Genomic DNA, 18,432 nt, shown 5'->3' with positions numbered 1-18,432 from the left:
TGAAAAGAATGCATGTCCTGGGAGATGGGGATCTCCGACGATGGATGCTGCTTTCCTATGTCAGCATTTCATGTAGACGTGCTGAGTGACTGGGACAGTATTACCCGTGATGAATTTCCCCATAGAACAACCCTTCTTTCGCACTCCACCACACTGGCAACGAAGAGCGACTCGCGTTCTCAATTACTCGTCCCTGCGGAAAGCAGAAAGTGGGGGTGGGAAAAGATGTGCTTGGGATCCCGTTGGAGATGGCGAAAGTTACGGAGGGTTATGTGCTGGATGTGTAGGCTGCTGAGGTGGTAGATGAGGACTACTACCCTAATGTGGTAGATGTGGAGCGAGCTTCCAGTAGAAGTGGTAGAGGCAGGTTCAATATTGTCATTTAAAGTAAAATTGGATCTGTATATTGACAGGAAAGGAATGGAGGGTTATGGGCTGAGTGCAGGTCGGTGGGACTAGGTGAGAGTAAGCGTTCGGCACAGACTAGAAGGGCCTAGATGGCCTGTTTCCGTGCTGTAATTGTTATATGGTTATATGGACTATTAGGGTGGCAGAAGGATGAGGTGAGGGTAGACTTGTGCGATATAGAAGAGATGCTGTTGAGGGCAGAGTTGATGGTGGAGGAAGGGAAGCCCCTTTCTTTGAAGGAGGACAACACCTCTTTTGCTCTGCAATGAAAAGCTTCATCCTGAGAGCAGATGCGGCGGAGATAGAGGAATTGTGAGACTGGGATGGCATTTTCACAAGAGGTAGGGTGGGAAGATGATCTAAAACATCCAATAAGCAGAGCAGCGGTGGATCAGTCACTGAACTGTGATGTGTACAAATTTTACTGCACTAGGAAAAGATTACATATCTTCACATTGCACTGCATTTTTATTATTTGAAGGTGGAGCTAACAAGCAGCTTATAAAGAGGTTACTGTCGGTTCTGCTCCACATCCACTGCATCTGTGGGAGCAGCTGTGGGGCAGAGGTAAAACCACACTCCTGAGGAAGAACAAACGCTCAGCAACGATGGAGCTGTACTGCACAGAGCCCAGGAGACTGGACGAGTTCATCAAAAGAAACTTGGAGCCAGTTGGATTTAATGCTGAGGTGAAGCAGGCTGTGCACAGAATCTGTGAATTTTTAAAGAATCGATGTTTCATGCATCAACCCAGCATTAAAGTGATCAGAGCTGTTAAGGTGAGTTGCTTGGCTTTTAATACAAATATTTACTGTACCTCCAAGTGATCTGAATAATTCATTTTAATTTATCTTTTAATTCCTTTCCTTATAAGTGGAGTTGTTTTCGGATGAATGTGATGATGTTAGAATCAGGTTTATTATCACTGACATACATTGTGAAATCTGCTATTTTGTGGCAACAGTGCAGTTCAAGACTGAGAATATTACGAGAAGTTACAACTAGTAAAGAAATAAATAAATAGTGCAGAAGAGGAATAGTGAGATGGTGTTCCTGGGTTTATCAACCATTCAGAAATTTGATGGCAAAGGGGAGAAGATGCTGTTCCTAAACGTTGAATGTGTACCACCTCCCTGATGGTAGTAATGAGAAAAGGCCATGTCCCTGATGGTGAGGGACCTTAATGATAGACACTACCCCCTTGAGGCACTGCCTCCTGACAATGTTCTCATTGGTAGGGATGTTGGTGCCTGTAATGGTGTTGGCTGAATCTCCGAATTTACAGCCTTTTTCGCTGCTGAATTTCAGATAAATTGGCAAGTAAATGGACTTTCTTCTAGGACACCAGAGCATCAAATAGGTTTCCCATTATGTTCACAAGTTTGGCAGCAAACCGTTGTGGAACAGCATTATTGAGTTTCTGCCAAAAAAAAAACACATTAAATTAAGATCTGTTTTGGCTCGTTGGGACACCTCCCAAGGTATCCTAGTTGTCATCGTCTTCCTGGACAGCTGATAGAGATCAGGGATGGTCTGCTTCTACTTCAGCTTTCCGGATTCTGAGGTGGCCAATGGGACAATTTGAATTTTGGTTTCATCCTTCTGGTCCCATCGAAAAATAATTATGGTTTGGGATTGGCTGAGATTTTAAAACTTTGAAAATCTGAAACCGAAACAATTTTGGTATAAATAGAGGCAGGGAAAAGGGTGAGGACACAACTCACCACTGTGATATGATTGATCAGTTGAATTATTATTTAGAGTTGGAGATTGTATTTTTGTCTGCTTTCCCCTCCTTTGTCCTCCTTTGAGCTCCCCAAGGACAGAGATCAGATCTGCCCTCCCTCTTCTCTTGACATCATGGGCAGCACCACATTAGCAGCAGAATCACGTGATGCTGGTTGCAGGGAGCTGGTGAATGGGCTCTCACCAGTCAATCAGGTTGGCATGCCAATGGAATCTGTTTCAGGTTTGCAGTAGACAAGCATCCAGAACTTCCACATTTCCCAAAAGTACGTCTCCCTTCCAACACAGCTCACCTCACCTGCAGCAACCACGGTCAGGTTTCAATCCATTAATACTAATGCATTTCCCCTTGTACAAAGGGAAGGGAACAGAGCAAACCCTGTCAACATTGCTTTTTAACTGACCAGTTTACCCCCTGCCTTCAAACCCGCTGGGTCCGAATTTCCCACATTATCTTCTCGCTCACTGGAACCCCAGTTCAAAGTCTGCTTTATAAATCATGAGGTCCTAGTCCCCTTACTTCCTTGTATAGCGGCCATGCCTGTAATGTAGAATCAGGTTCGTGGGTCTGGCAAGTGATACAGACAGCACTCTCTGTGAATAGGTATACTTATCCTGATTAATCACTGGATATTTAGAAAACACAAAAACAATGGAACTTACAGAATTGCTCTTCAGATGCTCAATTCCCTCTGAAACGTGGGCAGCTCACATCCAGAATTAAGTTGCCCAAATGTCAACTCAAGTTTCATACGGCCAGTATGAAATGAGTCTTCCATAAACCAATGATGTGGTGAGATTCTTCCAGCTGAGTCACATAGTGCTGGTTGCAGGGACCATAAGACCATAAAATGTAGGAGCAGAATTAGGCCATTCAGCCCATCGAGTCTGCTCCCCATTCCATCATGGCTGATACTATATCCCACTCAATTCCTCATTCTCCTGCCTTTCGGTCATATCCTTTGATGCCCAGCCCAATCAGGAAACTATCAATTTCTGCATTAACTATCCCCATGGATATTGCCTCCAGCACAGTCTGTGGGACTGCATTCCACAGATTCAGGATTGAGTTATCAGCACAGGTCTTCTTGCTCCAGTTTACTTTTATATAAAAACTGTCTCTTCAGTGACTACGAGGCTGGGTGTTTTGCCAATAAAGTGCAATAACCTGCTGTCAGTGATCATTTATGATCATATGCATAGAATATCTACCTTGGGGAAAAATTGTGGAGTTCCCATCTCATTGAGGATTTGTGGAAAAGGGGAATACTTGGATGAAAAGGATCGGCACATGGATGAAAGAGAAATAGAGGGTTACGGGGTAGTTACGGGGTAGTACTGGTTTTTAAGGTATATATGAGTCGGCACAACAAGGAGGGCCGAAGGGTCTGTACTGTGCTGTAGTGTTCTATGTTTGGTTCTTAAAGCAGCTGGAAAAATAGCCACCGTGTGTAACTGTGAAAACAAAGTAACAACTGAAACAGACTGTAATCCCATGACGATCGATAGTGAAGGTAATCAATGTGGGTCGTTTGTTTACATCATAGATCTGGAATGGAACTGTCTGCCACTCATTGTAATATTCAGAAATAATTGAACATTCTTGTTTTTTGACAGGGTGGGTCATCAGGCAAAGGTACAGCCGTAAAAGAGAGCTCAGATGCAGATCTTGTCGTCTTCCTCAGTTGCTTCAAAAGTTTCCAGGACCAGAGAGACACCAGGCTTGGAATTCTGGGGGACATTCAGCAAATGCTGGAAGAATGCTCCAGGAGCCTTGCGTATGAGATCCGTGATATTACTATCACCTCAATAAAACAAAGCAGCATCCCACCAAAATCTCTGAGCTTTGAGTTGAGATCAAAGAAATCTTCAGAGAGTGTGTCATTTGATGTTCTGCCGACCTATGATGCATTAAGTAAGAACCTGCCGCAATGTTATGTCACCTATGTTTAGAAGTACTATTAAACTGAAATGTAATTTTATTTCTTGTGTAAGCTCTAGAACAGATGTTATCAACCTGGGGTCCATGGACCCCTTGGTTATTGCTAAGAGTCTGTGGCATTAAAAAAGGTTGGGAAATTCTGTTCTAGAATGATGTGAAGAGTGGAGCTTGTTTGATTTTCTCCCTTCAGTGTCCCTTTTCTAGTTCATGGTTCAGATCCTGAGACAATTGAGTTCTATATTTAGTTATTGCTATCTTTAATCAGGAAGAACACACTCGGTGGCCCCTTCATTAGATACTGTTCCTCCTGCTGTAGCTCATCCACTTCAACGTTGGATGTGTTGTGTATTCGAGATGCTCTTCTGCCCACCACTGTTCTAATGTGTGGCTAGTTGAGTGACTGTTGCCTTCCCGTCAGCTTGAACCAGTCTGGCCATTCTCCTCTGATCTCTCTCATTATCAAGGCATTTTCACTCACAGATCTGCTCAACTACTTGCCTCCTGCAATTTCAGGGTGACTACTTCCCTCTAACTCTGATCGATGATCTCCTCACTCTCCCGTACAAGCCAAAGGCACCAAGCTGCTGCTCCAGTTCCCTACACGGTGTTCAGGAGCTGTAGCTGGATGCAAACGCAGATCCCTGGGAGAGTCTGGGTCTCCCGGGACTCCAACATCCAATCAACACCCAGCAGCCATTTACTACGCTAGGCACAGTAAGAGAAAAAAACTGGAACCTTAACAGAAGCTTACCCAGAGCTAACGCCTCTTTCAATCCGAAGCCTCCGTTAGCCAAAGCCTGACACTCCTATTTTCACCACTAACCTGCTCCCAACAATGGCCGCCCCAACAATTGCCACCCTGACAGTGGTCGCCCCCGCTTGCCCCTTCTGTACTTTTAAACACACATTGCCGACCTGCGAGAAACCTCATCGCCATGGCCTGCCCCTGCCGCTGAATGAGCTGTCGGAAAGGTAAAGCTTCTGCATTCTCTCCGAAGCCTCAACATGCTTCCTATAGTGGGGTGCCCAGAACCGTGTGCCATATGTTAAACGACAATAGTTAGCAGCTTGGGCTGAGTTTCCTCCTCGTCCCTTCAGGAATGCTACGCAAGCTAGCTGATCCAATTTGAGAACCTTTGGGTTGTGAATCATGCGATTAACTAAACTGGAGGGCAGCAATACAATGCAGCACTATGCATGGCCTGCTGGGTTTCAGATATTAACTGCACTGTGATTGTTGATCGTTAACCATTCTACTCCTTACAGAGGGGAAGTCCAATGCGAATGAAGCACATTGTGAATTGATCAGATTTAGAAGCAGAAACAGCACCACAGATGGAGAATTTTCTGCCTGCTTTACTGAACTTCAGAGAGCGTTTGTAAAGAAGTATACTTCAAAAGTCAAAGATTTGATCCGCCTGCTGAAATATTGGTACAAACTGGTAAGTTACTGGAGAACAGAATGATTCCTAATCATTGTCATTCCAATACAAACAGATAGCTTGTTTAATATCCAGCTTCCACTTTCTTCAGAGGCACGCCTGTGGAGGCCAATTCAAAAAACAGGAAGTACTCCCTCCTCCTTCACCATTCCCCATTCCTCTCTCACCTTATCTCCTTGCCTTCCCATCACCTCCCTCTGGTGCTCCTCCCCCCTTTTCTTTCTTCTGTGGCCTTCTGTCGTCTCCTATTAGATTCCCCCTTCTCCAGCCCTGTACCTCTTCCACCGATCAATCTCTCAGCTCTTTACTTCACCACTCCACCCCTCCTATCACCTTGTGTTTCTTCCTCCCCTCCCCTACCTTCTAACTCTGACTCATCTTTTTCCTCCAGTCCTGATGAAGGGTATCGGCCCGAAACGTCAACCATACTCTTTTCCACGGACACTGCCTGGCCTGCTGAGTTCCTCCAGCATTGGCTCGGATTTCCTGCATCAGCAGATTTTCCCTTGTTAGTGAGGTAGTGTTCCTGGGTTCAGTGTCCATTTAGAAATTGGACAGTAGAGGGGAAGAACCTGTTCCTCACTCACTGAGAGTGTGCCTTCAGGATTCTGTACCTCCTTCCTGACGGTAACATGAGACGAGGACATGTTCTGCGTGGTGGGGGTCTTTAATGATGGACGTCACCTCTCTGAGGCAGCACTCTTTGAAGAAGTCTTGGATACTATGGAGACAAGTAACCATGATGGATCGAACTGATTTTATAACTCTCTGCATCTGTCATAAGTCAGGTGTTGAATCAGGACCCAACTGCAGGACACAGACACTGGAGTCCCAGAAACAGGATGAGACAGAACCCAGGGACGGGATGGGATGCTGTCGTGACAGGGGAAGCAGGACCAGGACGAGGGACTGGGAACAAGGAGCCTGGGGTGGACTCCGAGCCCAAGACTGGACAAGGACCCAGAACCTGGGTTTTGCCTCGGGCTTAGACCCCCAAACCCAGGCGAGGACGACGAGGCTGCAGGCTGCGGGCCTGGGGAACTCAGAGGCTGGAGCTAGGGGCAGACTAGGAACTGTACATCACCATGGAGCCAGGACTTATCCTCCGACAAGCCGGGACTCATCTTTAACAGGACACTGACATGTGACGGGACAATACACAGACAGAGCTGGGACTTATCCTCCGACAAGTCGGGACTCATCTTTAACAGGACACTGACATGAAACGGGACAGTACACAGACATAGAGCTGGGACTTATCCTCCGACAAGCCGGGACTCATCTTTAACAGGACACTGACATGAAACGGGACAGTACACAGACAGAGCTGGGACTTATCCTCCGACAAGCCGGGACTCATTTATAACGACACACCAAGGTGGGGCAGGACCATCCATCAGGTAACAGCAGAACAGCCTGACCTACCCAACAGAGGCAAAGACAAGACAAGACAGATTCCCCCCACAGGGTAACAGCAGAACAGCCTGATTTACCCCACAGAGGCAAGGGCAAGACAAGACAGATCCCCCCCGCAGAGCAACGGCAGAACAGCCAGACTTATCTCACCGGGGCAAGGACAGGAAGAGACAAACACCAAGGAACGACAGACAGTTCCACCTCTGCATCGGCGTAGCTCTGAGTAGCCGTTACGGCCGGCAGCCTTGTTGGCTACGGAAGTAACTGGATCCCTACCTAGCTCAGAGTGGCTGACGGCCACCCAGCTGGCCCAGGAAACAGCTGAATCCATACCACAATGACCACTCCGACTACTGACAGCAAGGCTCCCAGAAGCCATGGTTCTCCAACGCGGCCCCAAGGATGGCAAGAGTCCATTCTAGCCTTCCACCAGCCATCTGTGCCCTGAGTAAACAACAACAACCCAACCACACTCAATACCAGGGCCACTTACATTCCCAGTTCCAATATGAGCCTCAGGTGTTTCCAGTTAAGTCCAACCCAGCAAGGGACCGCCGGAAAACCCGGAGTCCGGAGTCTGCTGACCGGACCACGGACTTCGGACTGAACCACCACAGCATCTTACCTTGATCCTGTGTAGTAGCGCCACACCCATATCAGATGGTGATGATCCAGTCAGAATGCTCTCCACAGTGCATCTGTAGATGTTTTTGAGTGTATAAGGTGACAAACTCCTATTTAAATTTAGCCATGGTCTTGTCTTGCCTTCTTTATAGCTACATCAATATGTTAAGACTAGGTTTGGTCCTCAAAGATCTGTCGACGGCAGCCTGAGCCTCAGGCTATGTGCCCTCAAACTTATTTTTATGAAGGGAAATTAACTTTATATGTAGCAGTTTGAGTGATGGAAATATTGGATTAAGGGCTACACAAAGATTGGTCAAAGGATATTTTTATGTGATCGTTGATCTGGGTGTGCACAAAGCATGTATCTACCTCAAGACAAATAACAAAGGATTAAAATGTAGAGAGAAAAATACAGGATAGGAAGGAGTATGTTTTACATCACTTATTTATTTATCTTTGTCAATAACTTTCTCAGTACGTGAAGCCACGGCAGTCAGAGTTGAGAGCCGGAACACGACTGCCACCAAAGTATGCCCTGGAGTTATTGACTATCCATGCCTGGGAACAAGGTAATGGCAAGGAGAGATTTGACACGGCTGAAGGGTTCCGCACAGTCCTGGAACTGATCTGCAGACATCGGGAACTGTGCATCTACTGGACTGACTACTACGATGTCACTAATGGATCCTTGGCAGAATTTTTAAAAAATAAACTCCGTGAGAGGAGGTAAGATGCACGAGCACAATTCACACTGACAATTAAAACTACTTTTTTTATTTTAGTTAATGTTCCGTTTCAAATTCCTGTACAGACAGGTCTAACACAGGGAAAAATAATCTTATCATAATATAAAGATGATTCAATGCACTTCTAAATGTTCCTAATTCTAAAGTAACCTGCATTGTCTCACCTGAAGTGATGAAATTCCAAACCTTCTCCCTCATTTTCAGTTCTCACCAGCCACAACCTACCCTCCATTACCTCACCACACCCTGCATCTACAACCTCTCCTAGCCAGGGGGCCAGTCCCCTCTCCATTCCTTTTCCACCAGTGGTAATCCTTTCAGTCACCTAAAAAGCTTCAAGATTGCTTTGCCGAACGGCTAAACTCCTTCAGCCAGTAAAAGCAGGACAACCCAGTGGCCATCCATTTTAATTCCACTTCCCATTCCCATTCTGATATGTCTATCCGTGACCTCCTCTACTGTTGCAATGAGGCCATACTCAGGTTGGAGGAACAACACCTTATATTCTGTCTGGGTAGCCTTCAACCTGATGGAATGAACATCAATTTCTTGAACTTATGGTAATGGCCCCCCGCCTTTCGCCATTCCGCATCCCCTTTTCCCTCTCTCGGCCTTTCTCCTTGTCTAGCAATCAACTCCCTCTGGTGCTCCTCTCCTCTTTTCTCTCTTCCACGGCCTGCTGTACTCTCCTATTAATTCCCCCCTCTGCAGCCCGGTAAGTCTTTCACCAATCAACTTCCCAGCTGCGATCCTTCACCCTCCCCTCTCCTGGTTTTACCGATCACCTTGTGTTTCTCCCTCCGCTCCCCCCACCTTTTAACTCTACTCCTCATCTTTCTTTCTCCAGTCCTGCTGAAGGGTCTCGGTCCAACATGTCACAGGACTCTTTTCTGTGGATGCTGCCTGGCCTGCTGAGATCCTCCAGCATTTTGTGTGTGTTGCAAGGTTGAAAGGGTCATTTTTTAATGGACGTATGCAGTATACAACTCTGAGATTTTTCTTCTCCAGATAACCGTTAAACAAAGAAAATCCATGGAAGTCAGTTCAGAGAGAAACAGCAACCCCGACCCCCTGCACAAAATAGAAAGGCAACACGATCCTCAATCACCAGAGACCCTTCCCTCCACACAAAACACACTAAGAACATCAGTCCCCAAATCCCCCTCTCCCCACACAAAACACACCAAGAACATCAGTCCCCAAATCCCCCTCTCCCCACACAAAACACACCAAGAACATCACTCCCCAAATCCCCCTCCCTCCACACAAAACACACCAAGAACTTCAGTCCCCAAATCCCCCTCCCTCCATACAAAACACATCAAGAACATCAGTCCCCAAATCCCGCTCCCTCCACACAAAACACACCAAGAACTTCAGTCCCCAAATCCCCCTCCCTGCACACAAAACACACCAAGAACATCAGTCCCCAAATCCCCCTCCCTGCACACAAAACACACCAAGAACATCAGTCCCCAAATCCCCCTCTCCCCACACAAAACACACCAAGAACATCAGTCCCCAAAACCCCCTCTCCCCACACAAAACACACCAAGAACATCAGTCCCCAAATCCCCCTCCCTCCACACAAAACACACCAAGAACATCAGTCCCCAAATCCCCCTCTCCCCACACAAAACACACCAAGAACATCAGTCCCCAAATCCCCCTCTCCCCACACAAAACACACCAAGAACATCAGTCCCCAAATCCCCCTCCCTCCACACAAAACACACTAAGAACATCAGTCCCCAAATCCCCCTCTCCCCACACAAAACACACCAAGAACATCACTCCCCAAATCCCCCTCCCTCCACACAAAACACACCAAGAACTTCAGTCCCCAAATCCCCCTCCCTCCATACAAAACACATCAAGAACATCAGTCCCCAAATCCCGCTCCCTCCACACAAAACACACCAAGAACTTCAGTCCCCAAATCCCCCTCCCTTCACACAAAACACACCAAGAACATCAGTCCCCAAATCCCCTCTCCCCACACAAAACACACTAAGAACATCAGTCCCCAAATCCCCCTCTCCCCACACAAAACACACCAAGAACATCAGTCCCCAAATCCCCCTCTCCCCACACAAAACACACTAAGAACATCAGTCCCCAAATCCCCCTCTCCCCACACAAAACACACCAAGAACATCAGTCCCCAAATCCCCCTCCCTCCACACAAAACACACTAAGAACATCAGTCCCCAAATCCCCCTCTCCCCACACAAAACACACCAAGAACATCAGTCCCCAAATCCCCCTCTCCCCACACAAAACACACCAAGAACATCAGTCCCCAAATCCCCCTCCCTCCACACAAAACACACTAAGAACATCAGTCCCCAAATCCCCCTCCCTCCACACAAAACATACCAAGAACATCAGTCCCCAAATCCCCCTACCTCCACACAAAACATACCAAGAACATCAGTCCCCAAGTCCCCCTCTCCCCACACAAAACACACTAAGAACATCAGTCCCCAAATCCCCCTCTCCCCACACAAAACACACCAAGAACATCAGTCCCCAAATCCCCCTCACCCCACACAAAACACACCAAGAACATCACTCCCCAAATCCCCCTCCCTCCACACAAAACACACCAAGAACTTCAGTCCCCAAATCCCCCTCCCTCCATACAAAACACATCAAGAACATCAGTCCCCAAATCCCGCTCCCTCCACACAAAACACACCAAGAACTTCAGTCCCCAAATCCCCCTCCCTTCATACAAAACACACCAAGAACTTCAGTCCCCAAATCCCCCTCCCTGCACACAAAACACACCAAGAACATCAGTCCCCAAATCCCCCTCCCTGCACACAAAACACACCAAGAACTTCAGTCCCCAAATCCCCCTCCCTCCACACAAAACACACCGAACATCAGTCCGCAAATCCTTCTCTCCCCACACAAAACACACCAAGAACATCAGCCTCCAAATGCCCCTCTCCCTGAACAATAAACTTACAAAAGCAACCTTACCTCCAGTTTATGGAATTCTCCGTATGTTATTCACTCTCATGTTACTTCTTGGTAACAACAAGTTTGTCACTTATCCCTCAGATTTTATTCCTACTCAAATTGCATTTCCTCTTCACAAGACACATAGGAAAATACTGGTTAATATTTGCAGAGATACAGATCGTTGCCCAGAATTCCAACACAGGAATTGGTTTCTGAGGTAGTGAAACCCATCGTAAATCACACCATCAAACAACCCTGGTCCTTGGTGTCCTCACGTTGCAGGGTTTTAGATAAAACTCACTTCCAGCACGGCCAGTGACATGAGGGAAAAGAGCTTGGAATTGAGGAAGCCATTTGCTGTACTTCAGTGTGGTTGGCTCCGTAGGCGTCCAGGTTAAACCTGCAAGACAATAGGACAACTGAGCTGTCTGCTGGTTTCCTGATGGGTGGAGAAGAATATTAGGTCAAACATATTTTTTTTGACTAATCCCCTTAACACCATGATGGGCAACAAACTCTGGTCTTGCCCCTCTGTCAACAGCATCTTCTTCTGTGGTCTCCAGGGCTGGGCAGGTACTTTAGTCATGAACTGAACTTCAGGGGCTTGGTCAAAAGTATTAAATTTTCCATCAGTACTTCTTGGTGTATGCTTACTTTGAAAACAAATTGCATATATAGCAACTCCATGAAATTTTCAAGGAGATGGATGTTGAGCCGTTGAACTTACGAGGTCTTTGTTGGAATGGTTTATCTTTCAGACCAGTAATTCTCGACCCTGCTGATCCAACTGGAAACGTGGCTTCATCAGGTGTCTGGGACGTGATGGAAGATGAAGCCAGGAAGTGCCTAAGAATGCCTTGTGTCTCTGGCGTCAGTCCTTGGCATGTCCAGGTAACTGGGTTAAGTAAATGATGAACGTAGAAATACATTTAGTAAACACAAAGTACACAGCAGATGACACATACAAACAAGCTGGATGATCTCAGCAGGTCAGGCAGCATCCGTTGAAACAAGCACTCAACGTTTTGGGCCAGGACGTTGACTGCTCATTTCAACGGATGCTGCCCGACCTGCTGAGTTCATCCAGCTGGTTTGTACGTGTAGAAAGACATTTACTTGCCCACTTCTTCCACCCCACCAATGGCTGGCTTTTGACAGATATCCCAGATTGCCCCGGCCATGGGAGATGGTACAGTCTGTCACAGGCCTTTGTGTTGTCCTGCAGGTTCATTTGCAGTCCATGGAGCTGAAGGTCAACAACCTTGTCCTTCAACGCTGCAGTTCTGAACACTGGTTTGACCCAGATGTTGGTGGTGGAGTGGATAGTCTGGAGGGTTGACAGTGTTGTTAAGGGCGTATGGTGTGTTGGTATTTATCAACTGTGGGGCTGAGTTCAAGAGCTGTGAGGTAATGTTGCAGCTGTATAGCACCTTGGTCAGACGTGGAGTACTGTGCTCAATTCTGGTCACCTCACTACAGGAAGGATGTTGAAACTATAGAGAGAATGCAGAGGAGATTTACAAGGATGTTGCCTGAATTGGAGAGCATGCCCTCTGAGAATAGGTTGACTGAACTTGGGCGTTTCTCCTTGGAGTGACGGAAGATGAGAGGTAACGTGCTAGAGGTGTAGAAGATGATGAGAGGCATTGATCATGGTGATAGCCAGAGGCTTTTTTCCCAGGGCTGGAATGTCTAACATGAGGGAGAATAGGTTTAAGGTGCTTGGAAGTAGGTAGAAGGGTGATTGCCGGTGAAGATGGTAGAGGTGGATATAATAGGGTCTTTTAAAAGACTCCTAGATAAGTACATGGAGCTTAGAGAAATAGAGGGCTATGCGGTAAGGAAATTCTAGGTCGTTTCTAGAGTAGGTTAAATTGTTGGCACAATATTGTGGGCTGACGGGCCTATACTGTGCTGTAGGTTTCTATGTTCTATGTTCTAAATGAGCTAAGCAAAAGACAATAGGACAACTGTCTGCTGGTTTCTGGATGGGCTAAAAGCTAAAACAAAAAACATGGCTTTTCCTACATCCTTCCTACATCTTGCTTGTCAGCTACTGTAACTTTGGCCTCACAGTGTCAGAAATATTCCATTTGTCCACTTTCTAGTACTTAAAGATCAGAATCAGAATCAGGTTTAATATCACCGGCATAAGTCGTGAAATTTGTTAACTTTGCGGCAGCAGTACAATGCAATAGATAATAATAGAGAAAAAGAAACTGTGAATTGCAGAGAACACACACGCGTGCGCGCACACACACACACACACACACACACATATAAAATAGTTAAATTAACTAAATAATGACAAAATGGAAATTTAAAAAGTAGTGTGCGTTCCTGGGTTCAATGTCCATTCCGAAATCTGATGGTAACGGGGAAGAAGCTGTTCCTGAATCGTTGAGTGTGTGCTTTCAAGTTCCAGTACCTTCTCCCTAATGGTAATAATCAGAAAAGGGCATCTGGGTGATGGGGTCGTTAATGATAAACACCACCTTTCTGAGGCATTGCTCTTTGAGCATGTCCACGGTACGATGGAGGCTTAGGCCATGATGTTGATAAAGTTTACAACTCTCTGCAGCTTACTTCAATCCTGTGCAGTAGTTCCCCTCCCCACCCCACCCACCATACCAGAGGGTGATACAGACAGTCAGATTGCTCTCCAGGGTATACCTGTAGACATTTGTGAGATAAATGTCCTGTACGATTTTGAACAAATTGCCACCCAAGTCGATGATTGTTTTACTGCAGTTTCCTGCTTGTAACCTTGGACATTTACCCTGTTAGTTGCAACGTCAGACCTTGGAATTGAAACTTAGCCCGAGAACGGGGAAACAGTAATCTGCGCGCTAAGATGCTTGCAGATCATCAGCCTTTCTCAGCCTGTGAATTGACCTGTAGATTGTTTATCGATGTTGAAACAAAGGCATTGTATCTCCACTCGTTCCAATCTGAGAGATCACTGAACGATTTACCCTGGGCTGTACGCTTTGCAATGAAGGATAGTATGACTGTTTCCACTTATTGCTGAGATCTGAATTTGTACGGAGAGGCCACTGCACTCCAGAAGTAATTCCAGCATAGGATGGGTTACAGCAGAGCCCTGGGCTTTTGGGGTGTTAAAATAAGTGTCTTTAATCCTTATTTTTACAGTTAATTTCCATACTGTTTCACGAGTGTCGAGCTTTGCTCAGGTGACTGCCAATGACGGCCCCCTTCGGTCCCCTCCTCCTCTCCTGTCTCCTATGGTCCACTCTCCTCTCCCATCAGATTCCTTTGTCTCCAGCCCTTTACTTTTCCCACCCACCTGGCTTCGCTTATCACCTTGTAACAATCCTTGTAATGCTACCCCCACCATTTTGATCTGTCCTCTTCCCCCTTCCTTTCCAGTCCTTATGAAGGGTCTCAGCCAGAAACGGCAACTGTTTACTCTATTCCATAGATGTTTCCTGACCTGCTGAGATGCTCCAGCATTTTGCATGTGTTGCTTTGGATTTCCCGCATCTGCAGAATCTCTTGTGTTTGACCGTATACTCTCAATTTCTAATTGGATGGTCTGTAAAGATAGGCACGCAAGTTGTCCAATGGCCAGGTGTTTGGTGAGTAAAATGGATGAGAAATGAGCCCTAGTCTGGGCAGAAAACAATTTATCATAATGGGGCACAAGCCTTACATAAGTGGTGCAGTCAGCTTTTTCCTGGAGTTAGTTTTACAACACTCCCTTCATTTCGACACCTGCTGTCCAACACTGTCGGATTTTGCCTGTCACTTAGACTATAAAGTTCGAAGTAAATTTTATTACCAGAGTGCATATCTGTCACCACATACAACCCAGAGATTCATTTTCCTGCGGCCATACTCAGCAAGTCTATAGAACAGTAACTATAACAGGCTGTGCAAATGCAAATATAAATAGTAATAAATAACGAGAACATGAAATAACTGGATAAAGAGTCCTAAAAGTGAGATCATTGGTTTTGGGAACATCTCAATCGACAAATGCAGTTATCTTCTTTGGTTCAAGAGCCTGATGGCTGAGGGGCAGTAACTGTTCCTGAAGCTGGTGGTGTGAGTCCTGAGGCTCTTGTGCCTTCTTCCTGATGGCAGCAGCGAGGAAAGGGCGTGGCCTGAGTGGTGGTGATCTCTGATGTTGGGTGCTGCTTTCCTCTGACAGCTTTTCATATAGATGTGCTCAATGGCTAGGAGGGCTTTACATGTGATGTACTGGGCCGAATCCACAGCCTTTTGTAGGATTTTCTGTTCCGTTTTCTATTGCCTCTGACGTATAAAAGGAACATATTTTACTTCTGTCCATTTTTGTTTTGTGTACCTCAGCCAGTGAAGACATTTGGAGTCACCCTGGGTGTAATGGAGATATTTGTCAGAAAAGATGGACGTGACCAGACGATCCAGGTTTTGCCAGATGACCAGGTTTCAAGTTTAAAAGATAAAATTGAATCCCTGCAGCGAATCCAGCGAAGCCAGTACTACTTAACCTTTCAATCAACGCCGCTTGAAGATGCACGTACACTGCAATCTTATGGCATTAAGCACCATTCTACCATCCTTGTCAACCTGAGATTGCGTGGTGGCACTGAGATTCAACTTCCTAATGCAGTGGATCCTAACTGAACAGTTTGAAAATCAATGGCAGTGATAAAGACCTGAATTAGTTTTTCTCATTTAAGGTTCCATATAACAATTACAGCATGGAAACAGGCCATCTTGGCCCTTCTAGTCTGTGCCGTACGCTTACTGTCACCTAGTCCCAGCGACCTGCACTCAGCCCATAACCCTCCATTCCTTTCCTGTCCATATACCTATCTGATTTTTTTTTAATGACAAAATCGAACCTGCCTCTACCACTTCTTCTGGAAGCTTGTTCCACACAGCTACCACTCTCTGTGTAAAGAAGTTACCCCTCGTGTTACCCCTAAACTTTTGCCCCATAACTCTCAACTCATACCGTTTTGTTTGAATCTCCCCTACTCTCAATGGAAAAAGCTTATCCATGTCAACTCTATCTATTCCCCTCATAATTTTAAATACCTCTATCAAGTACCCCCTCAACCTTCTATGCTCCAAAGAATAAAGACCTAACTTGTTCAACCTTTCTCTGTAACTTAGGTGCTGAAACCCAGGTAACATTCCAGTAAATCCTTTCACTTTTCTATTTTCTAATTATGATTTATAATTTAAATTTTTATTGTATTTACTTCAATTTGTACTTCAGGGAGTGTGAAGTACAGAATCAAATATCACTGTGATGATTGTACGCTCTACTATCAATTGTTTGGTGACAATAAAGTACTTGTATTTGTATTGTAAATCTCCTCTGTACTCTCTCTAATTAGTTGACATCTTTCCTATCATTCAGTGACCAGAACTGTACACAATACTCCAAATTTGGCCTCACCAATGCCTTGTAGAATTTTAACATTACATCCCAACTCCTATACTCAATGCTCTGATTTATAAAGGACAGCATACCAAAAGCTTTCTTCACCACTCTATCCACATGAGATTCCACCTTCAGGGAACTATGCACCATTATTCCTAGATCACTTTGTTCTACTGCATTCCTCAATGCCCTACCATTTACAATGTATGTCCTAGTTTGATCATTACTACCAAAATGTAACACCACACACTTATCAGCATGAAACTCCATCTGCCATCTTTCAGCCCACTCTTCTAACTGGCCTAAATCTCTCTGCAAGCTTTGAAAAACTACTTCATTATCCACAACGCCACCTACCTTACTATCAACTGCATACTTACTAATCCCATTTACCACCCCGTCATCCAGATCATTAATGTATAAGACAAACAACATAGGACCCATTACAGATCCCTGAGGCACACCACTAGTCACAGGCCTCCAACCTGACAAACAGTTATCCACCACTACTCTCTGGCATCTCCCACCCAGCCACTGTTGAATCTTTGATTACCTTTGGTTAATTACTTTGGTCGAATCAGCATTAACTGTAACTGATGTGAGGCAGGAACTCTTGAAACACATATTGCATATTGTGTTCTTTCTGATGCAACATATCCCAAGTTAGCTAACGTGACCAATATCTGATAATGGAACTGGGGTGATTGGGAAGCTCGGATGATTTATGCATCGTGGGTACCTTGTCAGTGCACAATCCCCACCCCCTCGGACCTCATCAGACCCACGTGGACACTTCTCCCACAGTGCACTTTAAACTCTGGCAAACCCTATGCTTGTCCACAATTCTCTTGCACCACACACGGACAAAGTGAATAGCCGTACCTATTGATCTTTGAATCTATTTAATTATTATGCTTTTTTTTCTCAAGGCTCTTCTCTTAAGCGTCATAAACACAATGACTTGAATCGAGTAAAAGAATTTTTTTGTGAATCCACATCGGTACAATGTGAGAAATGGCAGCCATTGGCTATATGTCAGGGAAGAAACTGCTGAAATTATCTGAATAATAATGTCTTAATATGATGTAAATTCTGTTTTGTATTGTTGGAAATTCAGCAGTCAATAAATAAAGCTGTTTTAATGTTTGAAGGATTATCGGGCTGGTTTTGCTCAATCGGACATCATATGCTCAAATGAGCTGTTACGGACGATTTTAACTGACTATAAAAGATGGGAACAGAATTTGGCCATTTGGACCATCAGGCCTGGTCCACCATTCCATCGTGGCCAATTTATTTGCCCTCTCAACCACATTCTGTTGCCTTCTCCCTGTAACCTGTGATGCTTTTACTAAATAAGAACCTATCACCTTCTGCATGAAATAAACCCAATGACCTGGCCTCCACAGCCATCTATAGCAATGGATTCCACAGATTTACCACCGTCTCGCTGAAGAAATACCTCCTCCTCTTTGTCCTGAAGTGACGTCCTTGTATCCTGAGGCCATGCGCTCTGGTCCTCGAATGCCCCATTATAGGAAACTTCCTCTCCACATCAAGTCTATTAAGACCTTTCAATTCTCAATAAGTTTCAATGACATTTCCCCCCTCATTCTTCTAAACAGTGAGTACAGGCGGAGAGCTGTCATACGCTCTGATTATGTTAACCCTTTCATTCCCGGATCATTCTTGTGAACCTCCTCTGTATCCTCTTAAATACCGGCACATCCT

At 45.4% G+C, this 18,432-nt stretch overlaps 1 protein-coding gene across 1 annotated transcript; it reads left to right on the top strand.

Annotated features, from left to right (window-relative positions):
* Positions 1–898: 898 nt before the first annotated feature.
* LOC132404031 (2'-5'-oligoadenylate synthase 1-like) lies at positions 899–17,851 on the top strand. Its single transcript, XM_059987997.1, has 6 exons — positions 899–1,187; positions 3,772–4,069; positions 5,363–5,538; positions 8,057–8,307; positions 12,059–12,191; positions 15,636–17,851. The coding sequence occupies exons 1-6, from the start codon at positions 1,017–1,019 to the stop codon at positions 15,930–15,932; spliced, it is 1,326 nt and encodes a 441-aa protein (XP_059843980.1). The 5' UTR covers positions 899–1,016; the 3' UTR covers positions 15,933–17,851.
* The last annotated feature ends 581 nt before the right edge of the window (positions 17,852–18,432 follow it).

This window comes from Hypanus sabinus, chromosome 13, assembly GCF_030144855.1.
Source record: "Hypanus sabinus isolate sHypSab1 chromosome 13, sHypSab1.hap1, whole genome shotgun sequence".
In the NCBI taxonomy this organism is placed as follows: Eukaryota; Metazoa; Chordata; class Chondrichthyes; order Myliobatiformes; family Dasyatidae; genus Hypanus; species Hypanus sabinus.
This window is presented reverse-complemented; position numbering and strand designations above follow the sequence as displayed.